The 22115-nt window shown below is 42.1% G+C and overlaps 1 protein-coding gene and 1 long non-coding RNA gene across 6 annotated transcripts; one reads left to right on the forward strand and one right to left on the reverse strand.

Annotated features, from left to right (window-relative positions):
* Positions 1–1374: 1374 nt before the first annotated feature.
* Positions 1375–20891, reverse strand: Ncc69 (sodium chloride cotransporter 69). Of its 5 annotated transcripts, none has more exons than XM_089468745.1 (21): positions 20740–20891; positions 20004–20144; positions 11300–11796; positions 9065–9244; positions 8888–9002; positions 7213–7471; positions 6887–7140; positions 6683–6797; positions 6487–6626; positions 6260–6425; positions 6049–6200; positions 5875–5984; positions 5671–5806; positions 5008–5601; positions 4713–4935; positions 4466–4516; positions 4199–4252; positions 3269–3366; positions 2971–3200; positions 1936–2165; positions 1375–1869 (listed from the first exon to the last, which is right to left on the reverse strand). In XM_089468745.1, exons 3-21 carry the CDS (start codon positions 11530–11532, stop codon positions 1625–1627), a joined length of 3585 nt encoding a protein of 1194 aa, XP_089324871.1. In that variant the 5' UTR covers positions 11533–11796; positions 20004–20144; positions 20740–20891; the 3' UTR covers positions 1375–1624. The 5 variants fall into 5 exon arrangements, with proteins under 5 accessions (XP_089324871.1, XP_089324873.1, XP_089324874.1 ...); XM_089468747.1 differs by lacking the exon at positions 20740–20891 and adding an exon at positions 20262–20450; XM_089468748.1 differs by lacking the exon at positions 4199–4252.
* LOC149269074 (uncharacterized) lies at positions 7466–9211 on the forward strand. Its single transcript, XR_016270052.1, has 2 exons — positions 7466–8696; positions 8805–9211. It is a non-coding gene; the product is annotated as an uncharacterized LOC149269074 (long non-coding RNA).
* Positions 20892–22115: the final 1224 nt, after the last annotated feature.

Here is a 22115-nt window from a genome sequence, read left to right on the forward strand (position 1 = left end):
AGTGCGCTAGACAAATAAATACTACACACACCAACACGGATTGTGTTTCAGCAATGGACCAACCCCTCAGTGTCTGAAATAAGCGACTGAGTGCAATCGTTGGAAAAATTTAAATATTTATCAGTGATGCATCGAAAGTCAAAACGGAATATTCGAAATATGTTAATCAAATTTATACCAATTTAATGTGAGTGCAGGCTCTATACAGGAAAAATGTATTAACCAAAGAATTTATCGGTCAACTGCAATGTAAAAAAAAAAAAAAAAAAAAAAAAAAAAAAACCTTCATGTGCTTCTCCATGCGTGATGAAAATACCACAAATTGAACCAATGACGATACTATGTGATTATATTCAATTAAAATACTGTGTATATGTGTATAGAGGCGACATCGATTGCCGCTACACATAAAGAGCCAACCATGAAAATGATTATAATTAAATTAAAATACTGTGTATAGAGACGACATCCATTGCCGCTATGCTTAAAGAACCAACCAAGTAAATAATCTCTTCAGCTAGAGTGAGCAAACGCATTGTTATAAGAGAATAGGCCATGACATGCGTAAAATGTAATTAACAGATAGATTGATTGCTGGATGACATGTCGGGTCAAGAACTGTATCAAAATGAACATGATCAACATAAAGACATTGCTGAATTAACTCAATTTACATTAAAGCACATTTAATTAATTCAATATATTCATAGAAAAATATTTCAGTCGATGCTGAATATGTTGCTGAGTATTAAGCTTAAAAAGAAAAATAATAATAATAGAGCAGCGTTATTAAAATAACAACAAAGCTTTATCGAGAAATTTCGTAAGTGCTGCATAAGAGCTGATGAATGAAGCTTGAAAAAAATATTTTCTTAAAGCTGCGCAGATTTTGTATTCGCTGGCCAGCTCTGGAATATGGTATTCCAGCAGTGACATTCACATTTAAAATTAAAACAAAGTTACACTGTAATAAATTGAATTGCGAGTTTACGATTCGTAACCAAACTGTCCTTTTGGGGCAGACCGCTGTGGCTGTCATGCCCATTGAATCGCAATGGCATGCCGAATTCCCCGAATCGGGTCAAGGGGCATGGTCACTGAAACAGCCGCAACAGTTAAATGCAAAATGAAGAAATTAATATGCCGCGTGGCAAGCCAAAGGCCTTAAGCATTGCTCGGCCAAGCAGGACTCAAGCGCGAATTGCGGTAGACATTATTTCAATTATACGCCAATGCAATTGAGAGTCAAACGTGAGCTGCGTGAAAGTTCACGTATTTAGGGGCTAGCAGATAAGCCGACAATGTTTAATGGCGACAAGCACACGCACGTAACCGGCCGAAACAAAAGGAAAAGGAAAAGGAAAAACACGAAAATATCTTTTTAGGAAATTCTTCCCAAATATAATACAAAAGGAGGAATGTATACAAGTCGGCATAAAATTTAATCGTCTGTGTGCGTCATGGAGTTGGGATTGGAGGTTGCGCGAATACGTTTGTATGTCTATATATAAATATAAATACAATTATGGTACAACTAGAATAACATCAAATTCTTGTACTTGTACAACTAAGAAGAGTGTGTTTTCGGTTATAAGCAAAAATACATAAGGGGCGCACTCTGCGCCTACGAATAGAAGGTGAGTACGCTCGTCTGATTGCCCCGCACAAATAGAAAGGGGGGCATGTCCCTGCTGAGGCTCTCCAGCCAGGCCATGTAGAGGGGTGCCGAGACGATGTTCTTGCGTGGCATCGGCAGCGTCATTACCACGAGATCCGACTTGGTTGACTGCTCCCGCAGGTACTCACGCAGCCTCAGGTAGCGATTCGTCTTGTCCACCACGGCCAGCAAATCATCGTCACTAATGAGAGCTGGAGCAATACGAATATAAATAGCCTGTTTAATACAGCTCCGAGGAATTGATCAAAGAGCCTTACCTTCGTCCTCATTCAGCGTCGCCTTGCTGCTGTGGCCATTCTCCTTGTCGCCCACAACAAAGTCCTTAATCAGTTCATTGAAGAACTGCGTGGATGTCTCCTGCGGCTTCTTGGTGATGTCGGGTATTAATGTTAGATCAGAGTAATCAATGCGAAACTTGGACAGCAAACTGGCCATCGAACGTTGCTCAAACTCCAGTTCCGAATTCTTGTTCGCCAACGCATAGACCCTGCTCATAAAAAAATATCATTTAAATACATTTATACATTTTCTGTTTACGAAAGCGCAATTTGCAAATATTTTTCGAAAAACTTGCAACAGCAAAAACCCATTCGCGCATAAAGCCAAAAATGTAACACGGAAATGCAATATAGCTGAAAACTACAACGAACTGTGACTCTGTGGCAGATGCCACTCAATGACCTGCAATAGCTGTGAAACATATCTCCAATCTGACAATCGCTAGTCCCATATACCCCGTAGCCATTGTAGCGCAGAGTATCAGCTGTGCAAAACGAAAACTCAAATCACTCGATACGCTTGACATGGCAAATGTTATACTTAACGCATCACTGGGTCAGACCAGTTGCGCTTTGGTTCTGCAAATCTCGTTGTGCCAGTCTCTCTTTGCTAGTTGGTTGCGTATACTTGGAAAGTAAAAGCAGTTGAGAGCTATCTGGATGACCTATTTGGCAGGCATCTGCTCACAAGCAATCATTGCCTCTGTCAGTTAGTCAGTCGAACTGAGACCCGCCTTAGGCATGCTTACTACACCCTGGAGTCGGCTGAAGCTACTTATTATGCCTGCCCGGTTTTTCATTTCAACGAGCAACGAACAGCTCCCATGGAACTCGACTGAAAAGTATCCTGTCATGAGCGTAAAGGTCCTGCCTCGTGCTGGCATATTTAAATAAAATTCAATTCATGCCAAATAAATCCGCACTCGCATATCCGCAGGCTCCAAAACCGCCTTGGGAGGTAAACATTGCGGCTTTCTGCTGGAAATGGTTGGCGTGCCCTCACTTGCAGCTTACCTCAATTTACATGATTGCCAGGTGCGCCGTGTGCTTATGATGTAGGGCAGCAGCAAGGTGAGCCCTCCGTCGTCGTACAACCACCAGACATCGATGACGGCGTGGCTGCGTTTTCGCGTAAATTGAGTCAAGTCAGCCAGCACATCCTTGGGTAGCTCCACACCGCCTGGTCCTCTATAGAGCGAGACGGGATCGTCGTGTTTCGCTTTCGATTTCCTCAGTGTATTGGGCTATGTGTGAGAGTGTGTATGTGAGCAAATTGAGCACAATTTATCTCCAAATGATCTGCCCCACTTACCAGCTCATTTGTGGTCTTGGCATCCAGGGGATCGGGCAATCCGGAGACCTCCTTCACCTGGCTGCCTGCTATGAATGATAAGTCACTCGTACTGGATGCTGTGGGAATAAAGAATAATAAATGCTTCAATATATTTAACGGCACAAGCATAGGTATTTTGAGTGCAGTACAAAAGCCATGCAGAGTCAATTAGAACTAGCAGGAATTATCAAGGCCAGGCGACACTGCCATTGTTTCACTAAGCACAATAAACAAAGCAGTTTTATGCTATTCTTGGTTGCCCATTCTCATATTTACACAATTTATTTTCAAATTGGGAAATGTTATGCAAAACAATGCCTAAAACATGCACGTGCTGTGCCGCCCCCAAACAGCACCGTCCCCGCCGTCTCCTGGCGCCATTTGTCGGTCTGCGGCCTTGTAATGACTCCACATGTAGTCCGCACAGTTTTTGGGTTCGTGCTTTTAGGGGACATTGTATAAATTTATATTCAAATTTACGGGCATTCCTTAATTTGAGCGCAACAAATTGCCGAAAGGGTTTTGTCACAGCTGGCGCTGACTGCGGCAGCGGCTGCGGCTGCGGCTGCGACTGCGTTTATGGCACCGAATACGTTGATGCCTTCTCGCGGCTGAGTCAGTGGTTGCTTGGTAAATCATTACATTAAGTAGTTTACAGTTAGTTATGGATTTGTTGCATGCGACAATAGCAATTAATATGGCCATAAAAGGCGACAGGACGGGCAGAAGCTCAGCCGTAATGCATGCAGGACATGCACAGTGCGAGGTGTGGAATTGCTTTGGGAGTTGGCGTTTCTGGCATTGAGTCAGCTCATACATATGAATATATTTACCTACTGGCAGCAACCCTACAATAACATCACTTCACATTCCAATCAATTACCTTAAAACACGTAAAATAGATCTTACACTCAACACCACCTGCCCAAGAGCGTATTCTACATAGGCTTTGCTTGAACCGTACTACGAAATAGAAACAGAGTCATAAATAGAAACAAAACCGAAATGGGAATGGAAGTGGAAAAGGAATTGGAATTGGAATTTAGAACAGAGATTGGCATGGGAAAGGGTAAGGCACACACACACACACACCCACAAACGGAACGCATCAAATACTTATAGAAACAATGAACATCGAGTTTTACATTCTCACTCCACTAATACGCTAATACTTACTTTTGACAAATTTCAGGCCATTGCCAGGGGGAGCCAACTTGTTGGCGGCATCTTAAAGTTTGTGGTTACAGTTACAGTTGCAGTTGCAGTTGCAGTTGGGTTGGGTTTGATGGTGCATTGATAAATTGTGGTTGTAAATTAGAATGAATTGTGCACAGGTGCGCATTTGGTTTTTAGAAAGTCCATGCAAAAGTAATTAAAAAGTTCAGCATTAATAAGTGGCCGACGGGAGCCGGAGCCAACTTACCCTGAGAAACGTTGCGGCTCAAGGAGTCCACGCTGCCACTGAGAGCATGGCGTGCCTCGCTGGCCTGCAAATCGTTGGAGCTCTCATTGGGCTGCAGGGTACGTGGCACCTCCAGACTACAGTTGGCTGTCGTCCAATTGCTGTCCGGGGAGCCCAGCAGCTGAGAGCAATCCAGTCCCTGGGGCACGCGCAATATGGCCACCGAGAGGTACATATCCAATGCCTGTGGATAATGTCAGAGCAGCATTTTATTCGAGATGCCTCAAACTTAACAATTCTTGCAGCTGCCACTCACTTTGTGCATGACATTGAAATATTGCACGAGTTCCTTGCGCTCGCACGTCTGCCAGTCGGTTTTGTAGCCCATGAGTATAATATTGGGCTTCAGCTTGCCGATGCCCGTCGCCTGCATGAGGGCGCGGGTGCCAGCCTCAAAGTCCTCGCCATCGATCAGGGCATAGAAGCCCTTGACGCGGTGCTTCTGGAACCAGTTGGAGGCGCGCTCCTTCAGGTAGTTACGGTACTTCTGCGAACCGGAGCCGCGCAACACATGTCCACAGACCAACAGGGAGAGATTCTTCGTCAGCATATAGGCAAAGTCCACCAGCACCGGCCGGGTGTTGGGCAGGCCGGACAGAACCAATATCTGCGGGCGATAGTTCTTGACATGATCCTCCACGTTGTTCAGCTGCTGCACGGACATCAGCGCGTTCTTGTACGTCTGCGCCTGAGTGGTGGAGCCCCAGTTGACATCCGGCTTGCGGTAGGCAACAATTAAGTACAACGCCAGCACCGCACAGAAGGTTATGAGTGCAGTGGCCCACGAAATTAAAAACATGACCGCTACGCACAGTATGGAGCCCAAGAGGCTCAGCCACATGTTATAATACTGAGATAGAAGGTGAAAGTTGAAGGGTATTAAAAGGATATTAGAGACTGGACAATAACAAGCGCTCACCTTGAATGTTGGCCGCCAGCCGACGGGCTTGGCCAGACTGGCATGGAATGTGCTGAAATTGATTAACATATATGCAGCCAGGAAGAAGTTGGAGATGAGCGGTGCAATCGAGTTAAGGTCGCCAACGAGTATGAAGCTGCAAGATAAGAACCATTTCCATTATACACACTTTGGGCTCTCTTGTACTTTAATCAAGGCACTTACATCATGGCTATCAGGAAAGTCAGGACATAGCCACGCACTGGCTCGTTGTTTTTGCCGTAGCCCTTTGCGAACCAAACTATTTTTGGATACAGCTCGTCCTTGCACAAAGCCTGTCAACAGGGGCCAGTTATTGAAGCCATTGGAGAGGCCTAGGCAAAGACAACAAACACTTACCTGGAAAACCTTCGGAGCGGAAACCAAACTGGCCAAAGCTGATGACAATGTAGCAGCAAAACAACCCGCATAGATGAGAGGCCCAAAGCCAGACACTAACTCAATTACCTGAAACGAGTTTTGCAATCCATAGAGGCAAGTACCTGTGGATGCTGTGCAAAATTTAATTAGAGTGCTTCTTTAAGCTAACCGGAGGCACAATGTAGCCTACTTGAGGAGCAGTTTAAAAATGCGAAGGAACCGTTCAGAGCATCCACCACATAGCCGGTGGCGTCGCGAGCCACAGTGCCTCCGCAGATCAGAACCATGAACATGTAGGTGGCTGTTGTGATAGCGATGGCCAGAATGGTGCCTTTGGGTATAGATTTTTGGGGGTCCTAGAATACAAAGAAGCTGAAAATAGCTTAAAAAATTGCTTAAGACGAGTCTGGGACGCACCTTCAAGTCGCCCGAAATGTTGGCACCCGCCAGAATGCCCGTGGCGGCTGGGAAGAAGATGGCAAATACCGAGAAGAAGTCGTGACTGACATAACCCTCCGTGCGGTAGTCCGGAAACAGATTTGTGTGGAACAGCGTTGCTACATTAGATTTGATTAAAAGCTTGTTCATTGGCGACACGTTGGCTGTTGCTCACCATTGTAGCCGATGAAGCCCTTGGCCCGCTCTCCCTCGTTCTTGGGCCCAATTAGGCTGCCAATGACGAAGTCAGCAATAGCAGCCAGCAAAATTATAAGCAGACCGATTTGCGCCTGAGGAATATAGGGAAGCATGTTGTGCGGGTGCAATTGAAGCGCAACAGAGCGGAATTCATTAGGCGGCAAAAATTAATCATACGCACCTTGGCCTCCCACTCCATGCCAACCACAACGATAATCAACAGCAGCAAAATGGTCGTGCTGCCTACAATGCGCACGTCCGTGACGCCACCATCGACGATAGACACATCCAAGCTCTGCATCATGGCCTGCAGAGACTCGCAGAAGCCAACCACGTACATGGCGCAGGCGACGACGTTTGCCAGCGAGAAAATGAGACCAATGGAGCCGCCAAACTCGGGGCCCAGGGAGCGGGATATCATGTAGTAGGTGCCACCTACGCAGTCACATTAAAAATCATTTAAAACAACAACTAAGCAGGCGCAGCTGACAATGACACAGGACTTACCGCCTTTGATGACGCCGTTCGTGCTTATCGCCGACATTGACAGCGCTGTTATGGTCGTGACAGCGGTCGTTGTCAGTATTAGAATGAAGCCCTCGATGATGCCCGCCTGGCCCACGACCCAGCTGAGGCGCAGAAAGAGCATTACACCCCATATATTCAGCAGGCATCGTATGAGTACACCTTTGATCCAGCCAAATTTGACCTGCCCGTTCGTGTTATCCGCCTCCGGGTCCCGGTTGCGTTGTAGGCTGTGCGTGTTCTACGAAAGACGAAAGACGAAAGCCAAAGTCATATTCAATAAAGCTGCCTAGCGGTGATAGATGATGCCTCGTGGGTGGACTGTGGGATTGCCTTCTCCCGACTCCTAACTCCCAACGCGTTGCCTGTCAACTTAACAGCAGGTCAACTGCCTCATAGCACTTGACGGCTTTGCAGTCATTCATCAAATTAATCATACGCCACCGCAACCGCAGACGCATGTGGCGCACAATATATATAACTTTTTCTCTCGCTCTGCGAAACTCCCGAGAACATGCTTTGATAACTTTTAAGACAATTTAATCAAGGTTCATGGCTTCGAAAACAATTGCACACACTTTGAACTTCTAAAACAATTGATTCGTTTTCGTTTTCGTTTTTTTTTTTTTTTTTTTTTTTTTTTTTTTTTCGTTTTATTTTCAATTGACGCCCACTACAATGCGAATTCGCAGAACAAATTATTCGAAAGTGCAAAACCAATTAGTGGTAATTGATTGCATTACAAATTGAAAAAAAAAAAAAGAAATACTTTATGACGGTTACCCACACATATAAAAACTCGCATGTATATAAGTCTACTATAAGTCTACACAAAAGGCAGTGTGAACTTTTCCGAAGGAAACATCTTTGAGCTTCTTAACACTTGGCTGGCATTGACAAAGAAGGCTTTCAATTCACAGTCGCGACAGAGTCAGATAAAGGCGTCAGAAAAAAGTCACTTTTAGAATAACAAGCAGTGACACACTGTAATGCTTTTTGTCTTACACACCAACCGCACGTGTGAACTTAAAAGCCAAAGGCGACAGTCAATTCAAAAGTCAGCGGCCCTAAAACGTCCCCCCAGAGTGGTTGCAAAGAGTCGGAAAAATCGCATTTAATCGCCATACAGAAAAAAGTTAGCAATCAATGTGTATTTGGTTTGCATTTAATTAAATTTAAAAAAGCTGCATTTCAGTCTAGCTGATTGCAGCGGTTTTAGTGGTTGTAGTGGTTCCTCACAAACAGCAGCAGCTTTCGTCTGTTTACCCAGGACGCGTCAGTGCAAAACGTTCCTCGAACCTCGAACCCACGCACTATGCTAATGACCCCAACTGTTGACTGCTCTGTTGCCAATTTAAAATGCTCACTGTTCGAAGAAGCAACGGAAAAAGGGGAAAGAGAGCTCATTGCCACAGGCTACTTGACACTTCTCGTGGCAGCTACAATTTGCAGTGTCAAGCACAGGAGTAGGTTAAAATGCTCTGGCAACGGCTGTGACTTTTCCGTCGAAGTGCCAAGCCGTTGCCTGGTATTAAATTGTTCACGAATTGGATTAAATTTAAATTTGCCCCCAGCACTTAATATGGGACTGTAAATGTACGTTATATGAATATAAATTGAGATGGCCATGGCAGTAGAGGCGCCAAAGGATACTCACTTTCCCCACCAGCGTTGCATTGTGCAGCTCGTCGAGCGTTGGACGGTAGGCGGCCTGTATGGACATCATGTTGCGATAATTATCCAGACGTGGCAGAGCCTCGCGCGTAAAATGCCTAGATGGACATTCGATTCAATGAGCAAGAATAACAAATGCAATATAATTTAATGAACTTACCGAAAGCTTTTGCCATATTTTGTATCGTATTCATTGTCCAGCAGCTCACGCTCCTCCTGCGAATCATTCGAACCGTCCGATTCTTCATTCTGTGGCTCCACTTGAAAGCGCGTCGTCGTCTGCAAGTCCTTAAAGCGCGAGGGCTTATCCTTATCACGAAAACTACTCTTGATGGATTGCCTGCAACACAAAAACAAAGTTTGCTTTAAAATAGATTAAAAAGGTCGCTGCTCACTGCGGCATGACAAATGCACATTTAACACCCAAGCGCCAAGTCCTTAAACATTAAAAATAATAAAGTTGCCCGGGGCGAGTTTTTTAAAAAAGTTTTCTCTTAACTATACACAATTGTATCCTTTTCATTCGAAAACTGGCTGCTGATTTTTTTTTTTTTTTTTCAGCTCAATTTTGTAATTTTAGTGAAACAAATTTCATTACGCGCCATTTGAACTGGTTGAACAAAAGACCAATTTCAGCTTTGCTGCTCTTTTTAGCCAAGGTGTACTGGCCATGTGGGTCGCTCATGGCCGCAGGACACAGCCACTCGAGCAGACAGAAGCTGAAACCGGCGACGGGATTATATGATTATTATGCTGGTTGCTATTGCTATTGTTGTTGTCGCTGTTGCTGTTTTTGTGGCTGTTGATGATGCGATGCATGAGTGACTGACTAAATCCCTACTCTTCTGTTTAATGTGCACTCACGTGGTTTTAGCAATTGGCTTTAACGGCGGCCTGGAGCTACGAGAGGTTACTTTGAAAATTCCAACTAAATGTTATGTTATGGTCTGTCATACGTTGGCATAAGAGAGATTTTTATTTAATTGATTCAGCTTAGCTTGTTAAGATGAAGACAGAAAATGAGGAAAACGATGAAGTAACCTTCCTATCCATTCGCCTTTCTTCACTTATGAGCTCAGGTAATGCATTTACGCCTTGAAGCTAAATTATTAACGAATGAAGAAAGCAAACATAACGGATGCAGGCAGAGTAGAAGCAACACGCCTGCCCCTCACGCTTCCCGCTTCATGTCTATTATGAGGACTACGCGATAGGATAACAAAAACGGCAAAGGCACTCGATATGAACTCGTGTAAATATGTACATTTTCAATATTGAACGACGCTTCTGATACTGCTGAATCAATTTCAAGGGGCTTATCGAAGTCAATTTGACAGGTATTATAGGGAAAGCTAAGGCTCAGCTCAATTAATTATAGAATCGCTCTAGAATTTTCAATTGAATCTTCACGAATATTTAACTACCTTGGCATTTAATACTGACGCCGGATAAGGGCGGCCAATTATTAAATTGTCAATTGGCAATTAGAGAAATAATGTGAACTCTTAAAATTCCCATTCATTCCGCATATAAATTTCGAAATGAATAATGCAGAGGGCTCTTATTTTATGGCTTCTGCTTATATTTGGTAATTTATTGCCCTAACAGCAGACCAATAAACTGCCAAAGTCGCCCTACTCGACAATCCTGCTCGGCTCTGATTAACAGTCATGACCTTTAGTATGGGACCAAAGAGCAACTCATTTTCACTTCGCCGCTGGGAATGTAAATGGATGTCAAGTTGTTCCTTTTGTCAGCTGCATCCATCGGATGCCAATATATCCAAATTGTTGTTCTTCATCTTTTTTCTTCAGCTGTGATTGGTTTCATTGTTGGCTGCTGCACCGCCTCCCATTTCAATTAGGGCTCCCGTGTCTCTTTCTCCCGAGGGGCTGCTGCTCGAAGCGTTAAGACAAGGCCTGTTTATTGAACTTGCCAAGCAAAGGCCACTGAGCCAGGTCGACAAACTTTCAAATCAGAGATAGCAAATGCAACAAGTCCCAAGCGAAGCCAATGGCCAGGCAACAATTTAACAATGGTTGCCTATCCAATTACATGGCCAAAAGAAAGTACAATAATAATTCGCCATATTATTCTTATCGAAATCAATTTCAATTGAGTCAACATGGATGTAATTTATATGTGACCGATTGAGTGGAGTGAACTTGGCGCCGTATCAACTAGGCAATTCCAAATATTTACAGGGTATACGATACCCCTTCGCGTACTTATTCATAAGAAAATGCGATACAAAATAAGGCCATTTATGAAATCGGAACATAATGAAAACAAGAAAGTAACTGGCAAAGTAAACGACAAAACTTTTCGTAGAAAATTGACAATTTCTTAAAAGTTTCAATGTTCACAAGTGAGTGAGGAAGGGATGAGTGCTCACCTCTGCTGCCTGGGCTGCTGTTTGTTCAGCAATTGTGTCGCATCGAAAGTGTCATCCTCGAGGAGGTCGCCATCGATGTTGGTCAGCCTGCGGTAGACCTCGTCGGCTGGCGGTGCGTGTGATTTGCGGTCCTCGTTGTTGTCATTGTTGTTCTTGTGATGGTTAACGGGATTCACTTGGAAACGGTTGGGCCGGTCGACCGAGGCCATTTCAAACGATGTTGTATCCGACATGTCGCTCTGTGCGTGTGCGTTCGGGTCGATCCTTGTCTTAAAATACCGTTTTGAGTGGTTTGCTTTGGGTTTCTGTGGTTAGCTAATGCCCACAACTTTTCGTTGTGTATTTTCTTCTCTTTATTCTTTTTTGGCTGTCTCAGCACAAACACTTCACTTCAGCTATATTAGTTCCGTTGCCTATTTATATCAAGGACCAGCTTTGGGCTTTCGTTGCCTCTGTCCAGCCAATGAATATTTCCCAGCTTTGCCACAAATTCTTTTCTGCAAATAAAGTACAAATGATTTCAAAAATAAATACAATGCGAATGTGATATGTCGCCGATAAGACGGCCTGCCTTTCATATATATTGGCAAAGTGAATATAGCGCATATATATTTCTCATTAACTGATATTCAAACTATTCCACTGCAGCGTACTGAATCACTGGTGGCATACCAAATTATTTACCCTTGTCGGCAGTGAAAGCATTTTCAAGTAATGTGGTTTTGTGCGCTCTTTCAAATTTTAAGCCGCAAGTACACTGCGTGGCTGTTCGGGTACAAATTGGCTCTCTAAAAATAGCACAAACACAAATTGATGCAAATTAATCATGATTAACAGTGTTATCCTAAGGGAAAACGGCTGCCATGTGAATCAGCCCACCCAGCCACACCTGGCGTATGAGCGATGCGCCCTGTGCTCGTGCAGCACAGGCATAAGGATGTGAAGTGGCGGTTCGTAGCCCGTGTGGGAAATACGGCACTTGATTGCATAGCGTCGGCAATTTCTCACGTGGTCTTCCGGCTCGGCAGCATCAGTTTGGCATTAGTGGGTCAATGCAGGAGATAAACAGCTCGAGCAATTAGAAAGCAAAATGTTAGAGGCAACCAGACTGAGGCAGAGCCAACCACACACAAGAGACCTGAATAAAAGCGCTAGATAATTACGCCAATTATGCAATTTTTTCTTTTTTGTGAAATATGTGGGAACTTTGCACTCGAGCTACGTAAAATTTGCTCAAATTTATTGAGGCAATTAAGCGCTTAATTCAATAAGCACACGCCGCAACGGGGGCGACAGGGGGCTGTGAGCTGTAGACTGTGGGCTGTGAGCTGCGGGCTGTAGTGTGTCCAGGGACAAACGAAAGCTGCTGGCAGGCAGTCAGATATACACGCCGTGCGTTGAACAAGCAACACGGCCTACGGGACTTGGCCTTAGGACCAACAACTTTGTGAACGCTTATCGGCTTGCGACAGAAGGCGAACCTTGCCTTGACCTACGGCCTTCAACAGATCCAGGTGAAAATTTGATAAGCGCTAAATGCGAAGGAGTTAGGGATTTTGGCAGCTGGAGCTGTTGGGCTGGTGGGCTGACGGGCTGGCGGGCAGGTGGGGCGGCGTATTCTTTGTAATAAAAACATTTTCTAATGGTGACATTAAATGGAGATTTTTGATTTATGATTTGACTTAGTTTTGATGAATTGCGCCATAAACAAATTCATTTGCATTCTGTCAACGCTACGAAAAGAAAGTGGGTGGGGCCATTAATTTTTTTGGGTTTTTTGTCTTAGCTGACGCCGGTCATTCGACCCCCCCACACGATATCACTTGACAGCTGCTAAAAGGCATCGCATAAACAACAAGAAAAAGCTGTAAAAAACTTATCTGAATAATTGTTGCCATTGTCCGAGCCACGCAAACGTCTGAGACCCACCAGGCGGGCCCCCTTTAATGGCCCTACAATGGGCCAATTGCTTCCGATGGAGATTTCGCGCTGCCTTTGTACATGTATTTCTTTTTCTGTTGTTCTCAAGCTTTTAACTTGCTTGTTGTATTTTTTTTTTTTTTTTTTTTTTTTCTTTTTTGCTGTGATTGGACTATGCCTATGCGTATTTAAGCGTTGCTACGCTTTCTTTTCATGGCTCAATTCAACGCCCATTCGCATTTCAATTGCCACAATAAAATAAGATTTTTACTACTTTGGTGGTCTCTGCGCCCCAAGGGATGGATATACCATATAAAGCCGGTTCTACGCCCTCTGCTATATGACCGAATTAAATGTACGCCGGGAGCTGCCTGCTTAATGGCCATGAGATAAATTTAACTTTGTAACGCAGTCGTAAAGAGTTGTCATTTTTTTCAAAGGAACGAAATTAGAATAGCTCTGTCAAAGGATGTGGTCATAAAGCCAAAAATTGTCTCTTCTATATCATCCGTAAGCAGAGCACTCTGGGCATTCACACCATCAAAACGTGAATACAGGCCATTAAATTGCTAGTACACACTTCCACCTTGACCATGAGCAGCCACACAAATAAAGAATATTTTGTATATATAAATTTTATTACATGACCTCAATTATAAGGCGATACAAAAAAGAACAACAATCAAATATGGTGACGCTGATGTAAAGACCTGCCAATGCTGCTGAGGCAGCAGCTCTTAATGACAAAACATCATCACAATGGGAAAACATAGACCATGGCCCCTGGATAATCGTGTATTGTGATGACCGTTTGAACGTGCTTTCCGTGTGGCACTGAGCCCCAAAGTTTATGCCCTAATATTGATATCAATCGTTTTTCTACTAGATGAGAAGCGATACATGTCCGAATTGTAATCAGTAAGACGGCACGCACAAAAAGAAAACTTTGCGACAGCCATCGGTTGTTTTGGGACAACTTCTACAATATGTAGCACACACACACACACACACACTACCACCCACGTGGCTAAATGTACCATGTGGTGCTGTGGCCACATAGGCCACGGTGTCTGTGTGTGTGTGTGCGTGTGTGTATGGCTGGGCAGGACTATCCGTGATGCACATCAAAGCTGATTAACAGTCAGGCTCCTGTGTACTGACATAGAGAACAACAAGCTGGAAGGGGGACAAAAAACAAAAAGAAGTGTCAAAAACATACAACAAAAGTCAAACAAGTCAAGCGTGTGCTGATTTACAGAGTATTAGAGCGGCATGGGGCGTGGCTCGATAAACTAAATGCCAGCAAACTTTAATATTAAATAAAGCCCAACCGAATACTAGCGAAAACATTCTAATACATAAATCCTGTTATATTCGCCAGCAAAGCCAGTTAAACTTCAGAGACGAGCTTAAGTGAAATCCTTTGACATTTCGGCCAATTAACATCGGAAAATCCGATACGTCTTTAAACTGCGTTTACCAATTATGAAGAAATTACGTAGAAGCGAAACTGAGCACACCTCAAAGGAAAATTTATACAAGGAATTAAAGACCTTAAACAAATATTTATTGCCACCCACACAAGCGGCCTAATTGTCATACGAGTAAGCAGCGAAAGTTTCCTCATGTCTAAAATTGAAACTTCGCCGAAGCGAGAAATACCCCGCTGAAACAGCACTCAAGTTTCTTTCCTGAATAACCGGCAACAAAATTCTGCTTTGTTGCCTGTTCTCAGGCAAGTTCTATCGAGTGTATTGAAAAATTGCTTCAATATGTTTCGAGTCAAACATGTTCCAAGAAGCTGAATAAAGATGAGCTTATTTTTTTTTTTTTTTTTCATTTCTGTTTTGTTTTGAGCACAGCGAAATATGAAATCATTAAACAGGTTTTGCTCAGAGCATGAGCCGCAGACAAAATTTAATTGCGTCGCATCGGCGTTAAGCTCAACTTCGATTCAGAAGCCACATAAAACGAATTCACAAGCACTTCAAATTCCATTTATCATAGATTTTATTGAGTTTGTTAACCTTTTACAAGACCAAAAGTTTGCTTTTAAATGCCAATGAATAAATTTTAGTGTTTAAGTTTTCTCTTAAATATGTTGAATATCTTAAAAACTTCTCACTTCAAACCCTTTAAAGCAGGATGTCAACCATTCCTGTCAGACGCAGCTGTCTGTCAGAGAAATTTAAATATGTCAAAATGTGTCAGCCAGAGAAGTCATCTGATATGTAGCATTAGTTTTTGAGCTCTTTCAATAACCGCAGGGCCGTAAGAGCTGCCAACATCTTTGGCCCAAGCCCATTCCGAAGGCAGTCGGAAGTTGGCAAAGTTTTGGTGTTTTTTTATGCCAGACATTTGTTTATGTAAGGACAAGTATTTCATATTATTTCTGGGCTGTAAATTTGCATTGAAAAGTGCCATAAATATTATTTCGCGAGCTTTTATGTTAAGGGTACGCAGTCTGTCTGTATGTATGTATGTCTGTATGTATGTATGTACACTTTGTTGCTCTTCTGGGAGACCAGGATTCCAATAAGCGATGTATTCCTTTTATGATTTAAAGTCGTAAAAGTGCGGCAGCATATATTTACGACTCAGAAATGGAATGCCATTGAGTAAGTACCCAAGAGCCGGCTGTCCCCGGATGCGGGCCATTGGACTGCTCAACTGCTCAACTGCTCAAATGCTCAACTGTGTGTGGGTGCTTTGCTGTGACTGCAGATTTTATTTGCTTCATTTGCGGCGACATAAATTAAGTGCAAAATTCTACAAAAACAAATATATATGTACTTCCCATATCAAGGACGAAACAATGCTGCCGCCATTGAAATTCAAATAAAAAGAAGTATTACGAGCATAAGGAAAATTGATTTGGCGAAATCAATGCCAATGTGATTCGAAGTCGCTTTTATGTTCACTTTCAACGCTTCACAGTAAAGAAAGTTTGCTCGACAAAAATATAATTCTAACGAAATTCACGGCAACTCATAAAATACCAACGATTAGGCGGGCGCCCAGTAAATTCGATACCAGTTTTCCATAACTTAAGAAACTGAAATCGTTTCTAATAAAACCTAATACAAAATCAATTAAGTATTCGCCTGCTACCCAAATATGACGCATTTCAATCAAATGAAATCGTGCCGATCGACTGCAGGCTTGGGTCGAGTTATGCGATATTCTTTTTGCAACTGCAGTAAATTTTTTGACGACATTTTTACGACAGTTTTGTGCAACTAACAATAAAAACGATAATATATGAGCTCGACCGATTACTAGTTAAAAAATCATTTCAAGTCCAGAAGCACCTCTAAAAATGTTCACACAAATGTCGAATGCAAAAGTGAATTTATTAATTCTCAGATTGTTTCAAGTGTCTGTAAAGCCCAAGGGCGCACGTAAGCCAATATTTGCATAAATGCATTTTTTCATGTAAAATAAGACAAAACAAAATATAGTGCATAAAAAGTAACTCAAATTGATTTTATTCATGCCAAAAGTGAATTGAGGCATGCACACGAGCTCCCGCCCAAAGACTGAGCTACCTATGCAACTCGTATACTAAACTATATATATATATTTTGTATATATGTATATAAATATATCTATCTACAATTCAGTCATGTGCCAAGACTCACTATGAATTCGTTTTGAACTTTCATAACTTAATTAGTATGAAGCATTATATACTAATTACTTGCTAAATACTTTGGCCACCATTTCGCCCAGCAATGTTGAGTGGAAACTGCATTGAGGCACGCAAGAAACATAATTTCAAGCATGCAACAGTTAGAAAGTTACTCATAATCATGCTCAGCCAATCTTAATTAGGTCATTTGCACGAGCTGACCAATTCCATGTTAGCTAATTCGAGGCTTAGACTTTGGCATAGCTAATCAGCAAGTTGAACTTGAACTAGTTAATAGCGGCTTCATAATCTTAACCTTTCATATTTGCATTGGCTCTGCAGCTCACCAGATAATACCCAGACGTAATTCGTTATGATATCTTTGAAAGCTATCCGCTTTTAATTATGGCATTATATTTGGGTCTAACTCACATCATCTTATCATTTTTCAGTTCAGCACACAATTCGGTATATTTTGGGGAATCGTAGGCTTTCGCCCAATGGATGGGTCCACTGCACAAAGCTCTTCATTAATTTTAAATGCGACCGCTCGGACTACATTCTTATGTGCGCTCGGAACAAGACAAGCTCGTTTGCCAATTTCGCTAGAGTTAAAGTGTATTTTTATTAAAATTATTGCGAACGGCAGACCTTCTGTTAGAAATACAGCACAGTGAAACAACAGAGAGAGAAAGAGAGAGACAGAGAGAGAGAGGGGAAAAAATAAAATAAAAAGAATTTCGCCCCTTCAATCAGACGCAAATTGAGCCCCCACAACACACATCAAAGCACCAAATTCTAATCTTCAAGTGGTCTGGGCAATCGTTGAGGTCAGGTTCCTTGATTCTTGGTGAATTACGCGTATTTTAATTAAAGTCGTATTCAATTAATAGCCGCTACCAGTACCAGAAGATTTGGTTTTTGTGCACCGCTTTGTTTAACGAAACTCGAGCTTTGCACCGTTTGCTTTGCACCGCTGGCCGGTGACCACCTAACCCCAGGTCTCATCAGTTCTGGGCTCTGTCTGTTCTGTCAATTGCCATAAATCTTGATTAAAAGCGGAAAATGTGGCGAAAAGGTGAAAATTGTTCGCGTTTCAGCGAGCGCTGGCGATTGCTATTTTCGTAGCTTGAAGGCTTTTGTATAATTTCCAAGTCGCTTTCTGAGCATTTCCGTTGTAACCAGAGCCCGTCTCCTGCCCTCCCTATCCATCCGGCTACACACACCCACCTCACTTATCTTCGATTGCAGTCTGTTTGTTCGTGTTCATTTTCTTCTCTTCTCTTCTCTTCTCTTCTCTTTTTTTCTTGTTGCGCCCCGACTGGGTTATTCTCTGTATTCTCGGTTTGTCAAGGTTCGCAAGGTCAATGATTTAATACTTTAGTAGTCGGCTTTGCATTGTCTCCAAGAGCCCAACATTCCTATGACTTTTCTTTGTGTTCGCAATGTCATATTTTCATTATTTATTGTCTGCTACTAACATGAAAAGCCACGACACTAGCGCCACTTGTTCGCCTTTTCCCAGCTTTATGTCTCTGTGGCTGTCCCCAGCCAGTTGATTGAGAAGTCAAAAGTCAGAAACTATTAGACCATCAGTCGCCTTTGGTGTATTTCGTCGATAGGTCGGTCAACGAATGCACATCGAATTGGCTGTGGACTGGATTTCTCTCTTATGGAATACATATTCCAGTTTGGCTTCTAGTTAGATTGTCTGACCTCGCTCAGCACAGTGGAGCACATTGCATTCATTGCTAACAAAAGTTTTCGACAACGGTCGTTAGGCATTTGTCTGGCTGGGCAAAAATGTTCTCATGCATGTGCAGGGTGCGGTGCAGCCCTTAAGTGCAACCCCTTAAAAAGGTTCGTCATGTTCCACGGCAACTAGGGTTGATTGAGTAAACAGCGCATGCGCAGCTCCTTTGACAGCAGATGCCGTCAAAGCAGGAAAGTTGATATCTTGAAACTCGACCGTTTGTTTTTTTTTTAAGCAGGTGTACTCGTGGCGCTATGTTCTTGAAATGATATACACTGAAAAAAGTCGGTAACTCTTTAAACTATTACGAATATGAATATCAGAAACACTACCCAATTCGAGCAACTGAGCTATCGAATGCTCGTATCAATTTGGTGTCAATACACCAATTTTATCTACAGAAAACTTGTTATCAGTTCAATGTTTCCTAGATCATAATTAATAATAGTACAGCCCCAAATCGATTGTAATGCTCAAAGTTAACATAAAGCGACATGCGATTTATACCTGACGCATATGTGAAATATTTATACATTACGATATGACGCTACTTTTTCGGATAGTGTCCAAATGTAACTGGACACGCGACTGCAGCTTGCACTGCATTGCAAAGTGCATAGAAAACGAGGTAACCCGAGACTAGATTATACTAGAAATATATATATAATAAGCGTACATATATACTATATAAATATGTGGTATGTGTATATGCCTCTCCTGCAACAAGTGACTGTAAACTGTGCCTACCTCGTCTTATTCCACACATTAGAAGCACTTAAGATCAGTCCGATTAGCAAATACTCTGAGACGTACAAAGAGTACCACGGCCATATATTGTAATGATTTATGCCAGACATTGACTGCAGCAAAGAGCTAGTCTAACGAAGCGAAGAGTCAGCAGCAGGGAGAATCTAAGTAGAGCGCCAAAATACGAATATTACACAGTTATATTATGGCTTTCAAGTTCAAGTGCGTTTAAACTAAGAGACACTTAAAGCAGAATACAAATGTACACTTCCACTACATATATGTATGTATGTATGTATATAGAAATGCATTCATTCGCATCAGCAAACTTGTATGTATATGCCTAAGTAGGCATAATTTTCGTGAGCAGACTTTCTTTTAATCGCGATGTTTGTCCACTAAATGATGATAACAATGCTGAGCTAAGCAAACTTTATCGGGTCGTGGTCATATGCCATAATGAAAAACCCAAATAAAAATATATTTTCTGTTTTAAGCACTCATTTCCAAAATTCAAAGATAAACATTCTTTCGCATACGCCGGATGGAATGCCACATGACCATAGTCTAAAACAACTAAGCAAATTATACATAAATGCCAATTTATGCCTTTAAGAGTCTTATTTGCTTATTTCAAGTCTTAAGTTACTTACCCAGCGTTGTTAAAGGCGCTTAAAATCCAATTGGGAACTAACCGGTTTTTTGTGCACTTATTTGAAGACGGTTACTTGTGGCTCTCCGTGAAGTTCGTGTAATATTTGTGTATAAACTGATATGGTAAATAAACTATTCAGCTAAAGGTAAACACAAATAATTATGCAAACAGTCGTATTATCTGCACGTCGGAGACAATTTGTATATATACACAAGTATATGTATACAGATTGTCCAAATGAAACACAATTCAATACCGAGAAAAACGTTTTATCAACAGCAGGCAATGAGTAGCCAAGTGGAGTATAATTATAATAAGCACAATTATTTATATAATTGTAGATGTGTGCTCAAGTAAAAGGTTTTTATTTTTATGCATTTATTTTTAACGTGAATCTTTCAAATGCAAAACTGTAAAAAGAAACGCGGCAAACTTTTGGAACGCGGTCGCACTTAAATATTTTACTCATGCGTTAAACATGTATAGCTGGCTGGTAAATGCATTTTCCACTAATTAAGCATGCTTTCAAGATAGCACTTGGAAAACTTAGAAAACACAAAACCCGCCCACCGCCGACTGTGGGGCGCGATTCAAAAATAAATAGCCAGGTACATTTGTGCATGGGCCGCTATTGCTCATGCCCAAGTGTAAGTAGCTATTCTTTAAGCAGAAACCCAAAATAAAACGTTTTTATTTATATGATTTCTTATTCACTGGAAGAAATTGAAATGTACTTCAAGCACACACAATACAGCCAGCGTGGCCAGAAAAAAAACTCAAACGTTGGCAGAGGCGACACCAAGCCGGAGGCACCGCACGTGCAGAGAGCCAAAGAGCAACTGAAACGAAACGTTCGCGCGATCAGCAAAAGCAACTGTATATAGCGGACGGTTCCATCGGCACAAACGAGCCGACGAACCCAAATACATTAAAAACCACCAAAAAAGACTCAGAAAAAAAAAAAAACAAAAACAAAACAAAACAACAACTGAGCTGTAGCAGGCAATTGTTCGCCGGCAAAGCTGTGACGTGATCGATGACAAATCGCTGAAACGTGCAACACCACTGAAACTTCCACTCAAAGTGGATAAAGCTATGAGTGAAAAGAGTGCGTCCACACAGCTGTACATATCTATGCCCCTGTGCATACGTACATATATTCATATAACTATCGGCAGCACCACTTTGATTCATAAATGTATTCCAGCTACCCGTTAGGGTGGTTACTTTAATTTTACCCTTGGACATTGCTATTCATGTGGCGTCATTTATGCCCTGAAAACTACACGCTTGAGTCCTGTTTAAGTACTCAAACAATCGGCACATCCATTGGTTGTAAGGCAAAAATTAATTTATTAACTAATATTGTGCGATATTTTATTGTTCGTCTCAATGCAAATAAATATGCAATAGAATATGAAGTGCTTCCCCTGCGATATTATTTATACAAATTGTTTGCTTTCGATATATTTACTTTGCCCATTTATCGAGCAGATAATGTCATGGCAGAAACTTTTAATTAACATATATACATTAGTATATTAATTCCGAGATCAAGGTCACTTCCTCTTGCCAGCCACAGGGCGTTCCTTAAACATGAAATTACAAAAATGAAAATGGAATGGTAATAAATCAAACTCAAAATGTTTACACATATTACACACACACATTTCATGTTTAATACAAGACCCAACTGGTGTAGATATCAAATCTGACGGATATGCCCTAACATCCATCACATGTACTCAAATTGAAGGAAGCCCACGGCTCGAATGGGCGCCAGTCGGAGCAGCCAAGAACAAAATCAGTTAGGTTCGTATAAATTTTAGGTAATTCTTAAAACTCCTGAGGTTATTACGCGATTCACGTTGGCAAACAAGTGGGGGGCAGAGCACATATGTGCACAGGCATACATCATACAAATGAGCATGGAGTGTGTGGATGTGTGTGTGTGTGTTTGTGTATGTAAAGGAACACAATTTTCACATGTCTTAGAGGACTTCCATTCCGAAAATACTAATTAAATGTTAATGACCTATTTGGCATTTGAAAATCTTAAATTTATTAATAACGCCTGTTTTAACTTAGAAGTCTACCGACGAATTGCTAA

Source organism: Drosophila arizonae, chromosome 4 (assembly GCF_054131065.1).
Source record: "Drosophila arizonae isolate 15081-1271.41 chromosome 4, UAZ_ARI_1.0, whole genome shotgun sequence".
NCBI classification, from domain to species: domain Eukaryota; kingdom Metazoa; phylum Arthropoda; class Insecta; order Diptera; family Drosophilidae; genus Drosophila; species Drosophila arizonae.